Below are 22,663 nucleotides of genomic sequence, written 5' to 3'. Positions count from 1 at the left end.
TCCGCTTGCTTTGCCTCCTTGTTGTGCTGCCTGTCCAATCTCTGACCTGGCATGCTAGGTAAGCACCGTTAAGTCGGAGTAACGGCACCAGCACGCTCACCTGCCATCAAAAGATCGGCATTAAAACACTGCAGCCGGGCAAAGGGTCGACCAAACCAAGGACTGAAGAGACAGGATTCTCCGTCAGACAGCCACACGGCGTGTCTCTGCTCTCTTACTCGTGCTCAACCGTCAGATCCTGGCGACCCATGCTGAACGATCAGCGGCACAAACAGGACTTCTGAGGATTCTGAAGACTCTGAGGACGCTTCCAAAACGCACCCCCAGTTTTACATCGTCAATCGCTCAACCCATCCGCGCCCGTCCCCATTTCGCAGGGTCCACCCGACTTCCACACTGGCCCCAGCTTACCCACTGCGTTCCCCGTCATTGGCGAGGCCGTGCGACTATCGTCGTCAATTACCCAGTATTCGTTCCCACTGATAGGCCGCCGTTCCCCCTTCTTTCGCACCACAAGACACCACAGTGCGCGCTCCTGAGGATCCCATCCCGGAGGCGACCGGGGTCTGGTCTGGCAGACCAAGCAGTGCAGGGACACCCAATTCCCAGGGAACCAGTTTGGATACGCGAGCTGCTTTTGTACCTATGCATGTATGCCTCCGACGGGGAAGACATCCCTTTCCCACCAACCAGCAGCTGTTCACTACATTTCCTGCCATTTGCTGCTACCTAGCGACTACCTGCCAGCGCCAGCCGCCAAAGCCGGGTCCTTGTAATTGTACTTGTAGAAAGTATTCACCACCCGTCCCTCTGGCACTCCTGCCCCAGTTTTGCCATTCACTGCATTTCCGCCTTGGTGCCGGCGCCGGTCCCTGCCTTTCTCGTGGGACCCAACAACACCAGCAGCCCTGGCGCCTTCCTCTGTGCCTCTCTTTCTGGCCTTTGCCTCGCTCAGTCAACTACTTACCCTCGAACCCCTTCCCACCTCCACCAACCTTCCCACACCGACGCCGCTTTTCTCTTCTCTTTTATTCTTCGAGCCCGCGCAACCCATCCAGACATTCCACAACTCATACACAAAACAATCATCCGTCCCCCTCCTTCGTCGTCGTCCACTTACACCAAGCAGACAGAGTCGTTGCTTTGCACGACAAGTCTTCGTTTACCTTTCTGTCGCCCTTTTGTACTTGCTTCGCTACGCTCTTTCGCCTACTTAATACTCTAATACTCGACACGACCAAGGACGACCTCCCCGTCTCTCGCTGCTGTGCCGTGCTGGAAACAATACCAGCTCTCCCAGTTACGACCGACCAAGATCTCGAATAGTGGCTGGAGCTATTTTACTAGGAGGACTGACACACCAAGCTTCTCCCCGTCCTCTCTCCCTCACACACAACCTCGCGATGGATGACCACCACGCCGAGAAGCCGCCTGCCATTGAACGATCCGACTCGTCATCCTCGTCGTCGATGGACCAACCCCTCGACCAGCCCGAAATCCATGCTCCGATACCCGTCCGGCCAAGGCTGCCCAGCCGCAAGAGTAGCGGCACCATTATCGTCCCGCGCGACTCGGACGCGGTCGGCCCCGTCGAGACGAGGCTCGAGCCCGGCGATGTTCGCGCAATGAGCCCGAGGCGCACGAGCGAGGACATTGAATCGATTGGGCGCGAAGCTCGCGACGAGCTGAGGAGGTGAGCAAACCGGCAGCCAGGCCACCTATCCATATCCTTGCTACGACAATACTGACCGCTCCCACCCCAGGCATGCTAAAGCCCTACAAGAATCCCTACTCACCATCTTCAATCGGATCGAGGCGGTCAAGGAGGAGCATGACAAATTGGACAGCAACAACAAGTTCCTGCAGAAGTACATTGGCGACCTGATGAGCACGAGCAAGATCACCGCTCCCACCAGCAGCAGGAGTAAGAAATGAGGGGTCCCTCGCGCCTTCCTAGGAGGACACGGGGACGGTGCCGAGGCAGCTGGAGGATGCTTCAGTAGGGGAGGATGGAGGACTTGGGGGAGGAGGCAAGATCGTCATGAGTGGGTCTCAACGAGCAGGCGAGATCCCGTGGCCATGGCCAGGTTGTGCTCGGTGGCGCAGTGTCTGGTGCTGCTGACAGATGCTCAGCTGTCGACGTCATTGCCGAGTGGCCTCGTACGAGGCATGATCGCCCAGCGTTGCACGATACTACAGCTTGGATGACCGACTGTGATACGGGTCCATGGAATCATGGCCGACTCAGCCAGTCCCTGACTCTGGCTTGTACTACTGATTTGGTCGAGGAAGGGGACGATCTTGGAGGAGGGCTGGAGTGGCCAGCAGCTTGTCACGATGACCACGACAAAACGTCTGGTTGCTATTGACCGTTTTCATTCGACATACGATTACGCCCGCATGATACCATCGCTGCAGACATTGGACTCGTTTGCGGTCTCCTTACGGACCTGCAAGACCGTGTTGCACAGTTTTCTATTACTGATATTATTCGACACCTGTTTTTTTGTTCTGGCGTCCGGCTCAAGGGGGGCAAGCATTATCATGGGTTCGAAAAAAGAAAAGAGGGGAGGAAGAGCACTGTCTCTGTCCACAGATATACCACCGTCGGTTGTTCGTTTCTTGGTGTTTTTTGTCAACGCACGGGGTCCAGGATTGTCTTGATCAGGTATTTCCTGGGCGTGCTCTCGTGGTTGTTATGTCGAGTCTGCACAAAGTATTGCGTTCCGGCGCGACTTGTAGGCTCAGAGGTTGCACGTTGCTGGGGGCAGAGGATGATTTAGGGCAAGTGCATCATTTTATCAGCATTCTCCTGGAGTTTTGTTTTCTTTGATTCTTGGCTCTCATTGTCGAGAGCAGGGGCGAACAAGGTCCCTCTTCATTCTATCTCATGCTCACTTGAACCCTTCTATACCCTAGGGTGATATGATTCACCTGCACAAAACAGAAGGGTATTTTTGTGTATGTGTAACTAGGGAAAAGCCTCTGTTCGATTCTGATCATATCTCGGCGTTCAAAGTCCCTTTCACCTATCGTAGGCTTTAGCTCTACCTTGAAGAACAGCATCTTAGCTATCATGATCCATATCCTTCTACCAATTTGGTTGTGCTCTTCGGCTGTGGTGCCGTCCGTACAGAGAGGGCAGGAAGCCTGAATACAGCTCTTAGCATTTCACATGATCAAATGAAGGCACCAGCTACACGTACTGCTATGTGACCCGCTTCTTGATCGGCCCTTGTGATGTCGTGCTAGGCACCAGATGGACAGGCCCGCTGCCGCTCCGCACGTCTATCAATTCGTATTTTTCACTCGCAATACTCGTTTTCACCACTTGCTGTCTTGATCTCCTTTGCCACTTTCAAGTTTTCAAAGGGTCTCGAAGAGGCCACAAAAACGGCTCACACGGCCGAGAGAAGGGCCGCAGAAACCGCTGGCATGTTTTTTTTTCCCTGGAGCGGCGGAGCTCTTCCTTGCCCATGACGACAATTGTGTGCCGTGTTCGCTTGCTGTCCCGCTGGTTGGTGGCGCACGGAGGATCTGTCATATCATGCATGAATGGGAAAAAAAGGGGTCCTCCCCCCCCCCTCTTCTCTCTAACTACACTAACCAATTGCCGGAGCTTGCTGCATTGACACTCTGAATGCATGTTTAAGGGTTTTTTTTTTTTTTCGTGTGGTCTTGTGCGTCGCGCGTCTCGGGTCACCGTGGTCTGTGTGGGGATGGATAGCTACGTCAATACAGGTTTTGTTGGTTTTGCGCATTTGCACCCTCAAAGCAAATTGGGAGGGAGGGTAGGGGAGGTCTGACGTCACATCTCCCGGGTGGAAGCTGGGTACCTAACCCCCCACCTAAAACGTACAAGTAGTTCGCCGCCGCCGCCGCCACCCTGCACGCACGACCCGAGCTACCGGGGTTGTGGGTAGTTGAACTGTGTGGCGGCCTTGCCTCTACAAGTACCTGCTAGGACTGGCTTTTACCGGCTCGCTGAAAGAGCTGCGTTTTAGGGGGGGACGGAATACAACCTATCCCCCTGAAATGCGTGGGGAGGGGGGAAACGCAAAGGATACGCAACGCGGACGGAGGCCCCCCAACCGCACTTCAAATTGGTCTTTGGTATTCCACGCCGCAATGGACACAGTGCCATTCCAACTCCCTCTTTTTCTTCAATCTTTTTTTTTTTTTTTGGTTCTACTGCCTAGAGAAAACCAGCCTTGGCTGACTGCATCGATTACATGCATAACATAGTTACATGTAAATCAATGGGTCAATGAATTTTAGGGTTTCTGTCATCTGTCAAGATCGGCCCATTACCTTTGATCGGCCGGGCCCTCAATGAGGAAAAAAGAACAGAGAGGCCAGAAGAGGTGTTCGCACCTGGGTGGTGGTGGTGTGCACGGGCGCCACTTTTTCAGAGCTGGGTGAGGTAGGTAACTACACATGCATTTACAAATACATTTGCATGTGCCTTGTTTTCTGCTCCTTGCTTGTTGTTGGATGTTGGGCATGCAATGCCATTGGTGTTTGGATGGTGTTGTGATTGGTGGTGTGATGCTGGCTTGGTGCGGGTGATAAGTCAGCCTCTTTCAACTATGTGCATGCTACCACTGACTGAGGTAATCTGCTCGACTCCCCCACGGATTGACTTCCGACCGTGTAATGAGTGCTTCTTTAGGGTCTGGATCTCTAGTGGGTGGTGAACGTTGTGATGCGTCTCCGAGAGAGCGGAGACGAACACTGGTGCCAACCCAGGCCGAGTTATCCCTGCGGTGCTGTACTCCGGGCCGGGAATGTCAGATCCAACCAGCTCCACAATATGGGTTGTCTACCGTCCGTTATCCACGATGGCTTCGATCCTACATGGTGGCCGCCATGCTCGAGCAGTACCAAGACGAGGCGTTTGATGTGCACGAGAATGGGGCCTTGCAGCTTTGTCATGAGAGAACCTATCCTCCTCGGGCGTTAAAAATGCCACCTTTCCGCACCTCTGCTGGGATGATGATGATGATGATGCATGTATTCGTCAGCCAAGAGCAGAATGCGCACTCACGTGCGTTTCGGTGTCTTCGGATCCCCGCAAGGAATGGGAAATATGATGTCCTGCCTTTTGGCATGTAGGAGGGCCTACCTAGTTACTTGGTTGACATCTGGACTTCCGAGATGTGTGAGATGACGGCTGGCTGGTTTTGAGTGAAGGGAGCGGATGTCTTGCGACCATTTCCACGATCACTAGATTCATCGGCTATTCAATTTGGAATCTGATAACGTGAGGATGCTCGATCTGAAGAATGCAGGTGTAGGTGTATATGCGGCGGGTTCGTTCGGAGTGGTCGGCGTGCGTTTTGTGGGCAATGCGCGTGTCTCACTCTGTGCGATGCTGGGTTTCCGGTCAACGCCCCCCATGAAGCTTGGTCCCGGACAAAGCTGACCAGTGTTTGGGGGCCTTATCCTATAGTAGTCTTGGTAGATGCCGAGCCGAAAGTTGGTAGATCTATAAGACAGGGGGAAGCATGTCCGCCTGGAGACAAGTGCACCTATCTTACCCAAGCAGACCGTATGATTGTGTGGCATATCTCATGAAGTATGTCGCAATCCAAGGGCGGTATGCAGAAGCTACCAATAGGCGTTGCTTTCATTTAGATGACTTGCTTCGAAGATGATTGGGAGATCACCCCCAGATAGACTAATTGAATCAGTGCCTTCTGTTGAATCTCTAGTTGGCTCTAATGTAGTGCACCTATAGTACCTAGGTAGTGTTTGCAACAGATGAGTGACGAAAGTGCACTCCAGGTGCTTGGAACGACTCGACTTTGTTTGACAAAGTTTGGCTACCCTTAATGATTTTGAACCACTAGAAATGCCTATGCCTATTCAAACAAGCCCATATTGGAATTACAACTTATTTCCTCATCGAGAAACACTGTCCGCCTTTTCCCGGCGGTGATTGGTTGTTTTCTTTCGGTAGTCAGTCAACCCACAACGCGCCCAGAGTTGGTCTCCGTCTCTAAACATTTCTGTTGGGATGTAGACCTTGCCAAGGCTCACAGTTGTTTCCCAAAAGGAGCACGAAATTCTAATAAGGTCGGTTATTATTACGCCTGGAAACGTAAATGCTTCCACATCTTCCCATCGAAATGTCGTGATACCGCGAAAGAATGGCCGCCGCTGCTCTGCTACCGCGAAACCATACGCACCAGCACTCACGTCATGACCACGATGTACCCTGTCCTCAGGAGAACGGTTCTCTCCGACGGCAGCGGCACCGGCAGCTCGTACCTACTCAAGGAGGGCACCAACGTGCATCTCGAGGGGAGCTCACACACTGTCATGTCAGGTCATTCAGCAGCTCCCACCCCTGCTCCTTCAGGCCAGCAGACCCCGGGAGCGAGAAGGTCAGGGATGACCCTCAGGGCCAGCCACAAATTGATCTAATCGAGAGGAAGGAGAGTTGTCAATTCAAGCACGAGTGGAAAGCACCCGATCTGGGAATCCTTCTTTCTTGGATGTCAAAGTTTCTCTATCTCCGCCTGTGACGGATCAGAGGGCTCTACTGCCCAGCCCCTCCCCCCCTCCGCGCAGCAGCTCCAGGTCGGGCGTCCACCCCTCCCACTTCCGGCAGCCGTGGAACTTGCACAGGTGCTGCCACAGGTGGTCCTTGCGGCTGAACGTGCGGTCCGGCACCGCCCGCTGCGCGCACGCCTCCCACTCGTGCGACCGGAAGTGCTCCTCCGTCGGCGCCGCGTGCCCGCAGAACACGCACTCGGGGCCGCTCTGCCCGACGCGCCACGTCGCGAAGGGCGGCTGCTGCTGCCCTTGGCCTCCGCGCGGCAAGGGTATGCCGCAGATCCAGGCCGCGTCGCCGGCGCCGCGGAGGTGGTGTACCGTGCGCTCGTGGCGGCGCGCGTCGTGCCGCTTGGAGAAGGTGCGGCTGCAGACGGAGCAGGGGAAGCCCCGCGCGCCCTGGGACCTCCGGGCGGGCGGTGCCGGGACGGCTGGTCTCCCGTCCTCTGAGCCCCGGGCCGAGAGGGAGAAGGCGGACTGAGAGTCGGTGGAGAAGGAGGAGCGGCTCGACGATACCGAGGGTGTGTGCGTGTGCTTCCAGAGCAGATGGGGCGATATGCACGAGTCCGATCCGCTGTGGGCATAGGAAAGGCTGTTCGACTGGACGAAGCTGTCCGTCGTGCTCGAGGAGCCTGTCTGGAGGGCTTCCTCGATGGCGGCAGCCGAGACCGGGTCTTCCTCGGGCGGGGAGTGGCGCCATCGCTCGAAGGGCGTCATCTGCGAGGTCAGCATCTGCGGCACCGGCGAGCCCTGAGCGAACACGGTCTTCGACATGTCCCGAGCGGAGTGCCGGTGCCGCCGCCTGGCGTTGGTGAACCAGTTGATGACCTGCGAGCGGCTGAGGCCGGACTCTTCCGCCAGGGTGGTCTTGTCCTGGTCTGACGGGTAGGGGTGGTCGAGGTGATTCGCGAACCAGTTCCTCAGCGGCTTCGTCCTGCCGACCAGCCGCGAGTTCGACCTCTTGCCCGAGGGCTGTAACACGGGCATCGGCGTAGGTGCTGCGGCCAGCGATGGCACGTCCACGTTGCCGATGCCGAGAAGGTCGTCCATGGAGAAGACCTCCTCGTTGACGCCGTGTAGCTGGCCTACAACGGGCCTCGCAGTCTCAAAAGGCAACGGCGGGCGTTTCTCTTGCCCAGAGAGGCTGCACTCGCGATACAGTGCCACGCAGCTGGAGCAGGCGAGGAAGGGGTTCGGGTTGGCGGCCTTTCTCTGGATGATGAAGCACTGCAACCGGAGGCGCCGGCAGTGGCTGCATGGTGCGGGCGGACGCCAGGCCCCAATCTTGGCGAAGAAGTCGTCGTTTTGCACTTGCTGATGGAGAGCCAGCTGTGTGACATTGAACTGGGGGTCCTCGGTGGTCCCGGTTGGCTCAAATCCGAGAGGTGCTGCCTCTTGTTCTTGTCCTGGCAGGCCGGTGAACCAGTCAAAGTCTAGATCCGAGGCATCGTTTGTGGATCCAATGCTTTCCACAGGAGAGACTAGCCAAGGCCATGTCCCTTCATCATGACTGCTGGTGTATAGCTGGGAGTGGTCGAGATTGATACCCTGCTCTGAGAAAGGCCGCTCTGCAACCTCGTCTTGCCCTTCGGGGTGTCTCGGGTCCGTCATGACAGCCAATAACGATATGGTAAACTTGTTAAGTTTTTTCCTTGCTCGCCTGAGCAGGTCTCAGGTCATTGAGACGCCCGATATCTCATGTGTTTGACGAAAGATTGAGAGGTGAAACCAGAGATTGCGATGGCTGAAGGCGCTAAAGTTCAAAGAGTCACAAATGTGTGGGGGGAGAAATTTAGAGCAGCATGTGAGTGGCTAGCGATCAAAAGACTTTCAACTGGCAGATAAGGGCCCGCGATCAAGCATCTCAGTGAAGTTTGCATCCCCGGAATTGGTCTTTAAGAAGTTGAATATCACGAATGCATTCATATCAAGTAATTGCAGCAATGAATACGAATGCTATTCAGATCGATCGGACGATGGGGCTGGTATATATCCCCAGCTTGCATACCACACATGCAAGAGAACCTCAGAGTGAGGAAACCCCTAAGCACCCTCCTCATCGCCCGGCCATATTAGCCAAACCACTATCAACAAAAGCTTGATCCCTGCCACTATCCACAGAACCCCAGCAGTTCCCAAGCTGCTCTTGGTGATGAGACCACCGGCGATAACCCCGATCATGAGAGAGACAGGAGCGGCCACCCTGGTGTTCCTATCCGGATTGGAAGGCTTGAAAAGCTCGGTATCAGAGAATAGGTCGCAGTATATGCTCGTCAGAACGACACTAGTAAGGGCATTGTGCTTGACGGCGCGGCTGATCATGGCCTGTCCCCCGCTCTGGAACGCGATGAGCGCGATGGGCACAGCGACATACCACGAGGCGTCGTTCTGCTCCTTCGCTCGAGGTCCCCACGTCACGATGGATGCGGCTGCCGTGCTGAAGAGCGCCTGCAAGATGAATGCTAAGCAAAGAACCCATCGACTGCGAGGGGATGGCGAGATGGAGCGATGCAGGCGGCCGAAGCAGAAAGACCCCAGGCAAAAGGCCAATATCGACAAACCCGACTTCTTCCATCTATTGTCGGACGACACGGGCCCGAGCCCTAAGAAGACGGTGTTCCCTGTAGGATTCCGTAGGATCAGCTGCTCAGCCCTGCGCAGTTCTCGCCTTTCACACACATCATCTTACCTGTCTGCATCGAAACAAAAGTGCCCCAGGTAAGTGTGGAAGAACTGTCGAGGAAGCCGGTGATGGTGTAGCATAGCAGAAGGATGGCCCCAGTCCATTGCGGACGGACGTCCTGGACCATTTTGCCACGCCATCGTTGCCCGTACCCCGATTTCCGGCCTACAAGCAGCCGCGCATCTTCATCTCTGGTTGCATTCGTAGAGCCGCGAGTTTGACCAGGGACACTGAACGACCCGTACTGGACTGCGTCGGGGGCCGCCATACCGTCTCAACGACCAAGAGAATCCGGAGTTAGTGTCCCTCTGCGCCGAGAATCATGGCAGGGCTCAGGCGCTTTATATCGTCGCGTCACGGAAACCCTTTCATGCTAGTGGGACGCTGGAAATGAACGATTATGTCATTAGCTGAAACAGCGCAGCCAAGACCGACCTCCTCCACCTCAAAAGTGGGTGTGCGATAGGGGACTGACTTCCGACTGTGCCTTGGCTCTCAAGCCCAGTTTCCCATCGGTGGAATTACAGAAGCACAGTTCTCGCCGATATTGGCGTTTGCGCCTCCTCAGGAGAGCGAGCTCGGCACTGTCCCAGTGTGAGAAACTGCAAGAATGCTGGCCGGCTACTTTGTTAATGGCACCAGACGTGCCCCAACTTCTCAACTTGACTAGATGTGCAGAAGTTGAGTGTGTTCAGAGGGCGCAAAGGTGGGGGAACGGGGGAACCACATTGGGCAACTATTCAGCACTTCCGGCTCTACATGCATCCTACTATATCTACCAGAACATTCAAGTGACACGGACAGTCAATCCTCCATATAGCAAGCCCTGCTGGTGACAACTGCTCACTCCCTCCTCATCAGGTCTCAAAAGCAACTTCAAGTGAACCCTTGCAATGGCTACCCCCGTCACCCGGCGGCAGCCCTTCTTCAACCCCCGCGCGAGTCGCCTCTTAGCCCCGCCCGGCGCCGACGAGATCGCGGCACAGGTCGACAGATTCCACAAGCAGCTGCCAAACAGCGGGCCAACGAGGCTGGCCAAGCTGTCGGCCCTCGCTCGGGAGTTGAGTGTCGGGGCAGTGTACGTCAAGGACGAGAGCAGCCGCTTCGGCCTGCCATCCTTCAAGATCCTCGGAGCGTCCTGGGGCACCTTCCGTGCCCTCGCGCAGAGAGTCGGTCTTCCACTGGACACCGACGTTGCGACGCTCAAGAAAGTCTTGTCTTCCCACCCTGTCACTCTCTATGCTACGACCGAGGGCAATCATGGACGGGCCGTGGCCCGCATGGGATCTATCCTGGGAGTTCCGACTGAGATTCATGTCCCGGCCGGCATGCATGAAGCAACTATCTCCCTAATCAGCTCCGAGGGAGCCGCAATCGTGAGATCGAGCGGAAACTATGACGACGCCGTGCAAGAAGCCCAAGAGGCTGCCAAGAAGACTCAAGGAATTCTTGTGCAAGACTTTGCGTTTGATGGCTACGAAGATATCCCACGAGTGAGTCGTATCAATTGCTTCGGACACCAAAAGCAATTGTTAACTGGGTCATAACAGTGGATCGTGGACGGCTACGCGGCCATGATGCGCGAGATTGACTTGCAACTCGGGGACGAACAGCCAGACCTGGTGGTCACCCCAGTGGGCTGTGGCTGCTTTGCTCAGTCCGTGGTCTCTCACTACAAGCGCAAAGGTAGCAACGCCGCCGTCATGTCCGTCGAGCCAGACACCGCGGCATGCCTATGGAAGAGTCTTAAAAAGGGCAGCAACACACTCATAGATACGACGCATACCACCATGGCAGGCCTCGACTGCGGACTGGTCTCGAGCATAGCATGGCCGCTGTTCCAAGCGCACCTCGACGCGAGCGTCACCATCTCGGACTTTGAGGCTCACCAAGCATCCCTGGACCTGCAGGCACAAGGTGTGTCGGCCGGCCCATGCGGCGCGTCTCCACTGGCGGCCGTGCGTCGGCTTAGCCCGGATGACAGAGCTGCCGTGGGCCTGGACGAGAACTCGGTCGTTGTGCTTCTTTGCACCGAGGGGATGAGAGAGCACGACGCCCCCATGAACGTCTCTATAGGTGACGCCGCCGGCCTCACCAGAGCTCTGGTGCAGATCAACTCTGCCAACCCGTCCCTTGGCTCCGTGCCCGGCCCGGGCGAGACGTCCATCGCCCGCTACATCACCGCCTGGCTGGAGCACCGGGACATCGAGACCCACTGGATCGAGCCCACAAAAGGCCGGCCGTCCGTGGTCGGCGTCGTCCGGGGCACCGGCGGCGGCAGGAGCCTCATGCTCAACGGGCACATCGACACGGTCACGGTCCTCGGCTACGATGGCGACCCCCAGAGTGGCGAAGTGAAGGACGGCAGGCTCTACGGCCGCGGCGCGGCCGACATGAAGTGCGGCGTCGCGGCGGCGCTGATCGCCCTCGCCGAGTGCAAGGCCATGGGCGGCCTCGCCGGCGACGTGATCTTCGCCGGCGTTGCGGACGAGGAGGCCGCGAGCAAGGGCACGGAGGACGTGCTGCGGGCCGGCTGGACCGCGGACGCGGCGCTCGTCAACGAGCCGACCGACCTCGCCGTCGTCAACGCCCACGGCGGCTTCGTCTGGCTCGAGGTCACCGTCCACGGCCTCGCGGCCCACGGGTCGCACGCGGGCGTCGGCGTCGACGCCATCTGCAAGGCCGGGTACTTCCTCGTCGCGCTGGACAGGCTCGCCCAGCGGCTCGGGCGGGCGCCGCACGACCCCAAGCTCGGGCGGAGCAGCGTCCACGCGTCGCTCGTCAGCGGCGGGGAGGAGGCCTCGTCCTACCCGGCGCGCTGCACCGTCGTGGTCGAGCGCCGCACGGTCACGGGCGAGACGGCGGAGCAGGCCAGGCGGGAGGTGGAGGGCCTGCTGGCCGAGGTGGGCCGCGAGGTCGCCGACTTCAGGGCCGAGGTCAGGACCACCTTTGCGCGGCCGCCCTTCTTGGTCCCCGCCGACCACGCCTTCGCGTCGCTCGTGGGCGACGTTTTCCGGGAGCGGGTGGGCAGGGCGGCCGCGTTCCGGGCGGTGCCCTTTTGGACGGACTGCGCGCTGCTCGCCGAGGCGGGGATCCCCGGCCTGCTGCTTGGCCCTGTCGGCGGCGGCCTGCATGCGAAGGAGGAGTGGGTTGACCTGCAGTCGGTCGAGCAGCTGGTTAGAGTTTTGACAGGTGTGGCCGAGAGGTTCTGCAGGTAAGACTTGACCAGGTAGTCTAGTCTAGGTAGCTGGTATCGTATCCAGTACTTTACATAAGAGGAAGAGAGGGCGAAAGAAAATGTGACTAACATGCCTACGTCTGCTTTAGCCTTGCATGAGGAAACGCATGTATGCGTATGCGTGGCAGTACTATCTAGGCAAGTGTGTGTATGTAGTGTGTGTGTGGTCCACCTTGCATATTCCACCTTGCATCCATCCACACCTCGCGTCCGGCCGGACTTTTGATCCGACATCTGCGTGTTCTGCACGTCTGCCACATCCCACCCCATTAGTGATGCCATTGCCCAGAGTTTCCTGACCCGAAGATCCCTTGATTGCCTGCGCCGCACACAGAACGTGCCGCGTATGCCGCCCAATGAGACCGTGCCGCCTGCATCGAGTTGCCAATCTTTGCTCGGCGATGTTGACAGCATGGCATGACTTGCTTTTCTTTGCTCACCGCTCATCTGCTCGCCGAATGGCGCACTTTTGACGAACCCGTTTGGGTGCACGACATGCCCAGCACGATGATGCGTGCCATGCGGTTGTTGGCTGCAAGCTGCGTACGGGATGCCGGCTCCTGACCTCGGTACGCGACGGCAACCCTCCAGTACCCCTAATCCGGGTGCTACGTTGCGGGCATCGGATGGATTCGTAAGCCGTCTGCCTGGTCCCAGGTCGCCGGATCCTCCTGAGGTTTCCTTTTCTCTTTCATTGTCGGGGTCCATGTTGTGCTCCCCTCCTTTCACCACGTCAGTCACACCTCGGTCCTCACCTTTGGAAAATGACAGGTCAATTTTGCTACGTCTTGCCACACCGAAAAAGCAAAATGACTGACTTTCCTTTACTGTTCATCAATCATGAAATTGTGATCAAGAAGAAAAGGTTGTGACTGGTATATTCGAAAGTGTATGTATGTACTTTATGTACCATTTTAGATGTATATGAAATTCGTAACCCGTTCGTTAAGGCCCTATGCGTTGCTCTCAAAGACCGAAGCAAGTACTCTCCCGCGCCATGTTAGTATGGCATCCCGTGTAATATATTGATGACCTCAAGATTTGCCAAACCAATCTGGTGTGATGAAGAACTCCAATGAAAAACGCGTCGCTATGCTGTAGCAAGATAAGACTAAGGAAAAGTACTCGAAAGGAAAAGTTATTGCTTGTGGAAACGCTCAAAGAGCTCCCCGATCTGGTGCTCAAAGGGAGCCAGCGGGTGCTCCTCGCCCAGGCCGAGGTCCTTGAGCTTGTACCGGGGGTTCGTGGTGTGCATGGCCATGTAGCCGCGCACGCTGTCCTGCCAGGACTGGTCGTACACGCCCCTGCCCTTGAGGATGGCGTTGACGCGCTTGGCGCACTCGATGGTCTCTTGGTTGGTCTCCTCGAGCACGACGGCGATGGGCTTGCCCGTGGTGTTGGCGACGTTGTGGATGTAATTCCTCGTGTCGCCGCCGAGCTCCTCCTTGTAGAACCTGAAAGGGCGAGTGAAGAAAGAATTTAGTACAGGGTTTGATTTAGATGGGCGGGAGGAAAGTATTGTCACAACTTACGACAGCACGTCGTTGGAGATGTCGATGAACCTGGCCATGTCCGGCATGGCCTCGAGGAATTGCGAGACGTCCGGGTACTGGGCCTTGGGGTAGCAGAAGACGGCGTAGGCGACGTTCATGCCCGACAGGTCGCGGTAAAAGTGCGGGAACTTGACGCCGTCGCGCGTGACGTCGAGATTCTGGAAGCCGGCGTGGCGCTCGAGCAGGTTACTCGTCAGGAACTTGAGCACCGAGAGCTGCATGAGGTTGGCCATCACGGGGTCGAAGTGGTCGTTGGCCTCGCGCAGCAGGATGGCGATCCCCTCGAGCAGGTTGTGCGGCTGCCGCTCGCCGGCGAAGAAGCGCTCGTGGAACCGCAGCGCCTCGTCGACCATCTGGTCGTTCTGGCCCACGATGTCGTCGTACTGCACGACGAGCCATGTGAAGAGTCCCACGTAGCCCTGGACCTCGACAGGGTGGTTTGGGTGGGCGAGCTATTTCGCGCGGGGTGGCCGCACATGGCAGTCAGCAAATCAGGCCTTTTGTCAAGCACAGGGGAACGACAGGCAGAGAGGTAGCGTGGTGTGTGTGTGTGTGTGTGTGTGTGCGTGTGTGTACGTAAAGGGGGGAAAAAGCAAAGGGTAGCGCCCTTACCAATCCCTCAGCGTAGCCCAGACGGAAGCCCTTTGCAGAGATAGGCGTGTCCAGCGGCACGCCGAACTCGACGGCCCTCTTGTGCATGTACTCCAAGAGGGCCTCGACAGACTCGGCCTTGAGCTTAGGGGCGCCTGGGTACCGCAAGTGTCGGAGCATGGAAGCGCAGATGGGCCTGCAAATGCGCGCGAGCTTGACAGGGTCCTTGGACAGATCGTCGTCGCCCTGGATGCGGTGCCGTGGCAGCAGGCCACCAAGGCCCCCAAAGGAGCTGACCAGGCGTAGCCACGGCAGGGCGGTCGCCGCGAAGAGGCCCTTGTACCACCGTTGGGAAGTAAGCTCCATGGCTTTTTGCTTTTTTGGCCTTAGTGTGTGTGCCAAAGACAGAAACCCCACGAGGCAAGGACACGGACTGGGAGGGCTGAAAGAGAGAGCACGGACGGGGACAAGGAACTTTGAGGCCACGAGAGATCAGCCTCGAAGCACTGGCGCCAGACTGGGGGGGACCATGGGCGTTCTTATGCCTTTTGCTCTTGAGATGTGTGGTGTCTACTCCGGAACGGAAAGGTCCCTCGCGCCATCGCCCTCGATCTCGAGCCTCGAGCTCGAACTTGCAACGGCCTGGGAGGGAATATTGTGGGTAATCCGGCTGGGCGATGGGACTCTTTGCCTGATCGAGGATCCCCCGCGCGATGCGGATGGGAAGGAGATTTGAGCGGACATTACAGAGTGGCTCTGGCTAGAGGGCAGGAGGCAAAAACACCGGACGAGTAGCATCAGACTCTAGCGGGTGGTACGAGCATGTTAGTCGCTACACGTGGAGGATAGTGTGTGATAGTGTCAGAAACTCAGGTATATCAGGTACTTCGGACACTCGGTGCTGGCTCGATCAACGGTCGTTTCTAGGTCGTTTCCTCAGTTCGCCATGGCACCGCTATCGACGCTAGTCGTGCTGTTGGTTCCAGAGGTGTATCCGGGTAGTTACTGTGGACTCTCTTGTGGTCCTGTTGGTGCGGACCGATCCCTGCTTCAAGGGTAGGGCCGCTGCAGGTGGGACGAGAAGGGGGGGGATACAGATGCAAGAGACTGCAGGTGGCAGGATTGGATTGGTAACGAATGGCCTTTGAGCATTGAGAAGGGATGGCAGGGGGGCCAAACAGAAGGCCGTACGGTGCTGCGAATGGGGCCGATGAATTGGCAAGAATCCGGGTTGCCGCGGGAAGCACGCAACCACCACGCTCTCTTGGCTCTCTCTACCTGCTACGTACTGCTACGTAGGCCCTCCCTCTCTTTCTCAACAGCCGTGCCGTATGGGTGGGCTGCCAACCGGGTCAGATAGGCATGCATCTGCCGGGGCATCACCTGACGAGCCGAGATGAGGCAAATGTTGGTTGGCCCAGTGGTTGTCGAGACGAGACAGACGAGACGACGACATGGTAAAAAAAGCAGCTTCCGACACTATGGATTTATTTGGCGCCGATTCGAGATCCGCCAGGGCGTCTTCTCTCATACCCATGCCACGTATTCGAACCACTGGGATTCTCTAACAGTCCAGGTTCCCAGCACTAAAATCCTTTCCGTGAGAAATAGAAGAGGGACTCCCGTCTCGCCCCCCCTCTCAGTCAGTTGTACTTGTACGGCCATGAGTGGGTGCGCAAGGTGGGCAAATAGCTCCAAGCCAGGAGACGATGGGAGGGTCGGCTCAAGGGCTAAACAGGTAATACACAGCTAGCCACGTCTAGCCAAACGGTTTAGATTACTGCAGCCAGGACCGGGCTTGTCTCCAAGTGGGCTCGCCCGGGGTTGTGACAGGGTTTTGGCAGCACTAACACCCACCCAGTGTGTTCGGGAAGATGACAGCTCACGAGCAGCTAACGGTCTAGTGGAATGCCGAGCGGCGAGAGAGGAGCGAGGGAGGCAAAGAGGCACAGGAGGGACATGCGCTGGGAAGAAAGCAGTAATTGCTCTCTGTCTTTGGTTAAACCTGTTCACCTCGGAATGCGACAGCTCACCTTGCGGCGCCGGTTTTCGGACCGGAATACGTATCGTGAACGCCTGGTCTCGTCTCTCGAGGAAATGGATCGTCGCCGTGGGCATGGCCAGGGAAGGAAGCAGGCAAAAGCTGGCGATCTCTCTCCTCACCCTCGCCTTCATCAAGCCAGGATCGTGGCCCAGGACCGGGTCCGCCCCCAGCGACACGCAGTGGGTTCCGTCTCCGCGAGGAGATTGGAATGGGAGATCCCAAACCAGGACTCCTGATTCCCACATGGGGTCAGTCTTCTGCGCGCGCCCTCCAAGGCGCCGCCCTGCCCTAGTCTTGCAGAAGATAGCGCAATGCCGGCCCGCACCGCACCATACGTCTTTTTTTAATCATAAACGCCTCTGACACCGAGGCATCCCACCTTCCGCTTTATCCTCTTTGCCTGCATTGGTGTAGGATTGATTCTGGGACTGGCGATGCGTGTTGGTTCCCGTGAAGTCTGATCCCTGCCCTCCTCCAGCCAGAAACACGCAATCCCCAGGCCCGGGCGCTTTCTCTGTTTTCGTTCATCCGCCGTTCCCGGACCGAATTCGTCTGCTTCTCGTCTCTGATTCCTCTTTGGGATTGGGAGCAAAAAAAAAGAGAGAGAGAGAGAGAAGGCCAGCCGAGGAGCGATGGCGAGCATGAACTACAGGCGGCTGGATTCCGCGCGCCGCGAGATCCGGCTGCTCGAGGTCCAGTCTGCCCGCAACCTCGAGGACCCGGTCGAGTGCCGGGTGGTGACGTACAGGCTGACCGAGAAGCTCGACTTCATCGCCCTGTCGTCGCTCTACGGCGACCCCAACGAGGTCGACCAGATCTACGTGGGCGGGCAGCCCGTCCACCTGACCAAGCACCTCATCCAGGCACTGCAAAATGTCCGTGCCGTCTTCTACCCGACCGTCTCGCAGCGCTACCAGCGCACGCCGGCGCGCAAGCCCCACGGCGCGTCGCGGTGGCTGAGACAGCTGTTCGGCTTCAAGTCCAAGTCCAAGGACGAGCTGAACCAGCCCCGGCCTCTGCTGGTCTGGCTCGACTACCTGTGCGTGAACCAGAAGGACGAGGCCGAGAAGTCCAAGCAGCTGGTCGAGATGTACTACATCTACAAGGCGGCCGAGCTCGTCGTCGGCTGGCTGGGCCCCAAGTCCGAGTACACCGACGTCGCCATGCAGACGCTGGGCGAGATCGAGGACGCCATGCCGGCGGCCTGGGGCGACCCCGGCGACAGGGAGAAGCACCCGGAGAACTACTCGCCGCAGCACAAGTGGGCCGAGCCCATCACGCACATCTGGTCGCCTGGCCCCGACGGCGAGATCCCCTTCATGATGCCGCACTGGGTCGGCTGCAACGACTTCATGGGCCGGCAGTACTTCCAGCGGCGGTGGATCCTCGAGGAGCTCGCCCTCGCCCGGTTCCCGACCTTCTTGATCGGCGACATCATCGTGCCCTGGAAGCAGGTGCTGCGGCTGAACCGCATGATGGAGGAGTTCAAGTACAACCCCTCGGACGTCTTCTCTCCAGTATGTGTTTCCCTTTCCCGTCTCCCCTCCCTCCCTAAAGGCTTTGTTGCCACCTACGCGGCATCTCGAATGGTCCAGAGCTGACCAATGTCTCACCCACACAGGAGCTGAGCGCCATGATCGCCGATTTGCCCCTCGAGACAGCCCACAAGCTGCTCGATGAGTTCGCCAAGAAGGAGGCGCTGGAGGAGGCCAAGATCCTCAAAGAAACTGGCGGCAGTCGGGCGACGTCGTCGACGCGGTCCACCGAGTGAAGTGAGAGACTTTTTTGCTGAGCGCTCGCTAACGTCACGACTTGCTATGGTTTTTGCCTTCTGCTCACTGCACTTTGAAAATGATGACGAAGAACCAAAAGAGGAGAAGGGAAAGAAAAGGGCCCGCGGGCGTCATGATCACGTATATTTCAATTCTTTTTTGATGCATTCCAACGTTGGGATGCCGAGTTCACGGAGGAGATACCCACAGACGCTTGCTTTTAGCGCTGCAAAAAAATGAGGATGAAAATAGGGAATTTAGTGCTTCTTTTTCTAGGCGCTTTGCTGGTTCGCTTCAGATGCAAATGCATGGATGATCCCACGGTTCACGATCGGACTACTTGGAAGCTGGGACTGGATATCAAGCACTAACGGAACGGCTATGCACGCCCGCACTCCGGGGGGATCTCACGGTTGCAATCCAACCGCGTGAGCCGGTGTGCCGTGGCGACGAAGAAGGATGAGGGCTACGGGAAAGGGGACCACAGCCAAAGGTCCGGGGAACCATGCCGCTGGGATCAGAAGGAGAGGAAAGCCGGTTCTGCGTACCTATACCAGGGGCTATATCAGCTGTTAGAGACCCCGGAGTCACGTCATAGCTAGGGTTATGCTAGGGCATCGAGTGGGGAAACGAAAAGGAGTTTCCTCTAGAGTCCAATCTGGTTAACTCGGCCGCGTGGGATCAATCTCAATTGCTACAGAAGCGATGTTACAATAATCTCTGCTTGTCGTCGTCGTCATTACTTGTAAAAAGCCCTCGAGACTCCTTCCAGAAGCAGTCTCCATCTCGCTCGCGTGAACTCGGCGCGCTGACCCGGGAGATCACCTCCCCTTTCTGGCCCCTGCTCTGGTCCTCCCTGTCCCCTTCACATGTGAAACACAGGTCGGTGTTGTAACGTAACTGACAAGCATTCTGTGAAAACCTTCTTCCCACGTAGTACTTGTACTTGTAACTGTACCTAGCAGAGATCCTCAGGAAAGCTCGGGCCCATTCCAATGACCCCCCCATTCACAGCTTCGAGCAGCACGACGGTGCCGCCGCAGCCGCCTGGTCCTGCCCGTCGACAAACGCCAGCTTGCTCACGCGGTCCGTCAGGTCCATGGCGCCCTGCTTGCTGGCGGCGACCTGGCTCGGCGTGACCGAGTACGAGGGCGGCACGTCCATGACCGGGTTGCAGCTGAAGAAGTTGCGCGGGCGCAGCAGCAGGGTGATGGGCTCGGCCGGCATGACGGGGAAGTCCTCGGGCGCCGGGAAGTGCGTCACGCCAAACGTGTGCCACAGCACGATGTCCTCGTCGGCGACCGAGGCCGAGCCGTCGCCGATCCACTCGGGCAGGCCGCGGGACGGCTCGCCCGACGTCTGCGGCACGTGGCGCCCGGCGGGCCAGAGCTGGTCGTCCGCGTCTTGAGAAAAGATCCATGATTAGCGATTTGTTGGCTGTTTTGAGGTGCAGAAACTGAAGAAAGGGATTGAGACGAAGAAGAAGAAGAAGAAGAATGGACTTACACTTTGTCACATGCACCGCGTGCCGGGCGAAGCCGGCCCTCTTCCACACGAGCGAGCCCTCCTTGGCCATCAGGCCCGGCACCTCGCGGCTGACGAGCTTGTACGAGGCCGGCTTGCCGCTGTGCGGGTGCAGCGAGCTCTCGTTGCAGATGTCCCACGAGCGCGACGTGCTGCCGTCGTAGTCGGTCATGGCCTGCGCCGCCGTCTCGAGGCGCGTGCGCCGCGCGTAGAAGCCGTTGCCGTAGAAGTTCTCGGGGCTGCCGACGGGCGCGGCCGACGGCACGGCGTCGACGGCGAAGACGGTGTTGCGCGCGCTGCCGTCGATGTTGGGGTCGATGCGCAGGCAGAAGAGGTGCTGGTGGTTGTGGGCGTTGACGCCCGTGTGCACCTGCGTGCCCCAGCCGTGCGTGTCCTCGCCCGGGTTCATGACGTAGGTGTTGAGGATGCCCGTCAGGCGGATGTCGGGCTGGATGGTCCCGTCTTGCTGCGGCGTTGGTCAGTATGTGTGCTTGCTCGGCAAGGTGAGGTTTGAATCGCGGAGAGGGAAGGGAGAGAGCTTACGTGAAACACCCACTATCGGTACCAGGTTAGCATTTGCATGTTTCGTTACAAAGGTGGTGGATGTCATGATTTCTTACCTGGATGGCATACTCGTAGTTGGCAGCCGTGAAGATTTGCTGAATGATGAGCTTCCGTGCCCGCGTCACGATCGTCGAGTCGTCTCGGAAGTCGCTGTGCTTGAAGAGGATACCGTCATCTTCCTCGTGGATGCAGACAGCGTTCTTGATGTGCCTGATGGTGCCGTCTCGTGCGGGGAAATCGGCGTCGAGATAGTGGATGGAGCCCTTGCAGTCGCAGCCGAGAGACAAGCTGTTGGTCATGTAGCCAGCGCCGTACTCGCCCAGGTCAAAGGCATGCTTGCGCTGGTGAGGATGTTCGGGGTTGCCGCTGTTCATCGCATGTCAGCCAGAGTCTCGGGCAAGTACCTTTGCCATTGACACTTACTAAGGCACAACCATCTCTGCCAGAGACATTCTGTAGAAGATCGGCCTGACGTTGCCCTTGTCATTGAATGTGATGTTGTTCAGCACGATGCCCTCTCTGTAGTTGAAGCCGATGTGCATCTTCCAGTTTTGCCACTCGATCTCTCTGCCTTTCATGGTGAAGGAGACGCCCTCGGGCTGCGTGATGTTGATAGGCTTCAGATCTTTCCTATAGCCGCCCTGCTTCTCGATGGCAAGATGGTGGTAGTTGAGCTGCGGAAGGTCCTTCCTCAGCGGCCGCCGGATCTTGGGGATATCAATGTGAATGATCTTGCCCTTGTTGGCGTCGTAGATGGGGCAGAAGTCCAGCGGATACTGGTACTGGCATGCGTCTGGATCCGGCCGGTAATACATGAGGGCCTGCTGGAGTCTGACGGTGCTGCCGAACCGCTCGTCATAGCCGATGGTCCACGGATCGCAGTAGACCTTGTGCATCTCGTCGCGTGCAACACCGCTGAGCACGCACTGTTCAATGACATTGGGGTCCTCACGGCAGGCATGCTCTACTGCAATGAGCTCCTCCAGTGTGATCTTCGCGGCACAAACAAGGTCAGCGAGTGTGTAACCGCGAAGAAAGAAGCTGGCTGTTGGCTTACAATGGGCTGAACACCTTCCATGTGCTCCCACGAGATGATCGAGAGGTCAGATAGCCTCACCAGGCCATCGTAGACCTTTCCATCCCGCGCAACAACGACAACATCAGCAATGCGTGCAGGCCGAGGCGCGGACTGAGGGCTGCTGAGCCAAGCAGTCATCTCGGCCTTTCGCGGCTCGTGTAGAGAGACGACGTTGAAGAAGACATCGCCCTTGGCCTTCCGGACAACTGCGACAGTGTCCTCGATCTCGCCCTTGGACAGGGGGTCCAGGGGATAAGGGACTGCGCCGAAACCCATGGTATGATGTATGTATAAGAGCAATCACGATATGTCTTCAGTTTGACGACCTTTGTCCTCGTGATGAGTGATGAGTGATGGACAGATCTTGCTATGCTTGAACGATCTCCTGAGAGATGGTAGCTGTGAAGGAGGCATTCTTTATATATCTACGCACTCCCGCAGCCATCCGGCGGGGCGAACCAATGGGAATGCAACACCTCCATCCCCAATGACAAACTATCCTGACTTACAGTCTAGATGGCTCTCTCCTCTTGGCGATAGGATAGAATCTCCCATACTCTCGAGAGGGGAAACGTAGCGGAAGACCGTTCGGAGTGATAAGCTGACCCATTCGCCAAGCTCGATTGGTGCGAGATAAGCTCGAGAACCCGACCCGCGGATAGATTTCCCTGATGAGGTTTAGTCTGCTTTTCGCACCCGTCAGTCATAGCTCGCGACTTGCGCGGGGAAGTTTGTAGGCGCTTTTGCTAATCGTTAAGTAAAGCAGAGATAAGAGCCAATGGGACGGAGGATGGGCGCACTCATTGACTTTAGGAGAGTTCGGAAGCCAGCGGAACGGGGTTTGGAGATAATAGCAGTTGGTAAAGTAGCCCGGGATGTCTGCCAATATTGAAAACCGTGCTCACGAAACAATTGCGTTCTATCAGCAACGATCCGCAAGCCGAGCCAGAGCCGAAGCCAAGTCCAATCCGGGGCTACACCGAATCAACATGCCAGCAATGGAGAGCTCAGCCGGACTATTCAGTCCTAGTTGATCAAAAGACATCGCCCCAATCTCG

The 22,663-nt window shown here is 57.4% G+C and overlaps 7 protein-coding genes across 7 annotated transcripts; 3 read left to right on the top strand and 4 right to left on the bottom strand.

Annotated features, from left to right (window-relative positions):
- Positions 1 to 1,403: 1,403 nt before the first annotated feature.
- On the top strand, positions 1,404 to 1,935 carry E0L32_004206 (uncharacterized protein; the record flags this gene model as incomplete). Its single annotated transcript, XM_031138591.1, has 2 exons — positions 1,404 to 1,693; positions 1,764 to 1,935. 2 exons carry the CDS (start codon positions 1,404 to 1,406, stop codon positions 1,933 to 1,935), a joined length of 462 nt encoding a protein of 153 aa, XP_030997922.1.
- A 4,599-nt stretch (positions 1,936 to 6,534) lies between these two features.
- On the bottom strand, positions 6,535 to 8,169 carry E0L32_004205 (uncharacterized protein; the record flags this gene model as incomplete). Its single annotated transcript, XM_031138590.1, has 1 exon — positions 6,535 to 8,169. One exon carries the CDS (start codon positions 8,167 to 8,169, stop codon positions 6,535 to 6,537), a length of 1,635 nt encoding a protein of 544 aa, XP_030997921.1.
- A 432-nt stretch (positions 8,170 to 8,601) lies between these two features.
- E0L32_004204 (uncharacterized protein) lies at positions 8,602 to 9,509 on the bottom strand (the record flags this gene model as incomplete). The annotated part of the gene is made up of 2 exons (XM_031138589.1): positions 8,602 to 9,179; positions 9,248 to 9,509. 2 exons carry the CDS (start codon positions 9,507 to 9,509, stop codon positions 8,602 to 8,604), a joined length of 840 nt encoding a protein of 279 aa, XP_030997920.1.
- Positions 9,510 to 10,134: 625 nt separating this feature from the next.
- On the top strand, positions 10,135 to 12,459 carry E0L32_004203 (uncharacterized protein; the record flags this gene model as incomplete). The annotated part of the gene is made up of 2 exons (XM_031138588.1): positions 10,135 to 10,734; positions 10,792 to 12,459. 2 exons carry the CDS (start codon positions 10,135 to 10,137, stop codon positions 12,457 to 12,459), a joined length of 2,268 nt encoding a protein of 755 aa, XP_030997919.1.
- Positions 12,460 to 13,617: 1,158 nt separating this feature from the next.
- On the bottom strand, positions 13,618 to 14,989 carry E0L32_004202 (uncharacterized protein; the record flags this gene model as incomplete). Its single annotated transcript, XM_031138587.1, has 3 exons — positions 13,618 to 13,933; positions 14,012 to 14,484; positions 14,645 to 14,989. 3 exons carry the CDS (start codon positions 14,987 to 14,989, stop codon positions 13,618 to 13,620), a joined length of 1,134 nt encoding a protein of 377 aa, XP_030997918.1.
- A 2,319-nt stretch (positions 14,990 to 17,308) lies between these two features.
- E0L32_004201 (uncharacterized protein) lies at positions 17,309 to 18,438 on the top strand (the record flags this gene model as incomplete). Its single annotated transcript, XM_031138586.1, has 2 exons — positions 17,309 to 18,184; positions 18,289 to 18,438. The coding sequence occupies 2 exons, from the start codon at positions 17,309 to 17,311 to the stop codon at positions 18,436 to 18,438; spliced, it is 1,026 nt and encodes a 341-aa protein (XP_030997917.1).
- A 1,009-nt stretch (positions 18,439 to 19,447) lies between these two features.
- E0L32_004200 (uncharacterized protein) lies at positions 19,448 to 21,881 on the bottom strand (the record flags this gene model as incomplete). The annotated part of the gene is made up of 6 exons (XM_031138585.1): positions 19,448 to 19,842; positions 19,946 to 20,429; positions 20,507 to 20,518; positions 20,584 to 20,893; positions 20,951 to 21,519; positions 21,585 to 21,881. The coding sequence occupies 6 exons, from the start codon at positions 21,879 to 21,881 to the stop codon at positions 19,448 to 19,450; spliced, it is 2,067 nt and encodes a 688-aa protein (XP_030997916.1).
- Positions 21,882 to 22,663: the final 782 nt, after the last annotated feature.

Source organism: Thyridium curvatum (genome assembly GCF_004353045.1).
Source record: "Thyridium curvatum strain D216 chromosome Unknown NODE_19_length_512963_cov_79.951035, whole genome shotgun sequence".
NCBI classification, from domain to species: domain Eukaryota; kingdom Fungi; phylum Ascomycota; class Sordariomycetes; order Thyridiales; family Thyridiaceae; genus Thyridium; species Thyridium curvatum.
The sequence above is the reverse complement of the archived record's forward strand: the minus strand, read 5'-3'. Positions and strand labels throughout refer to the sequence as shown.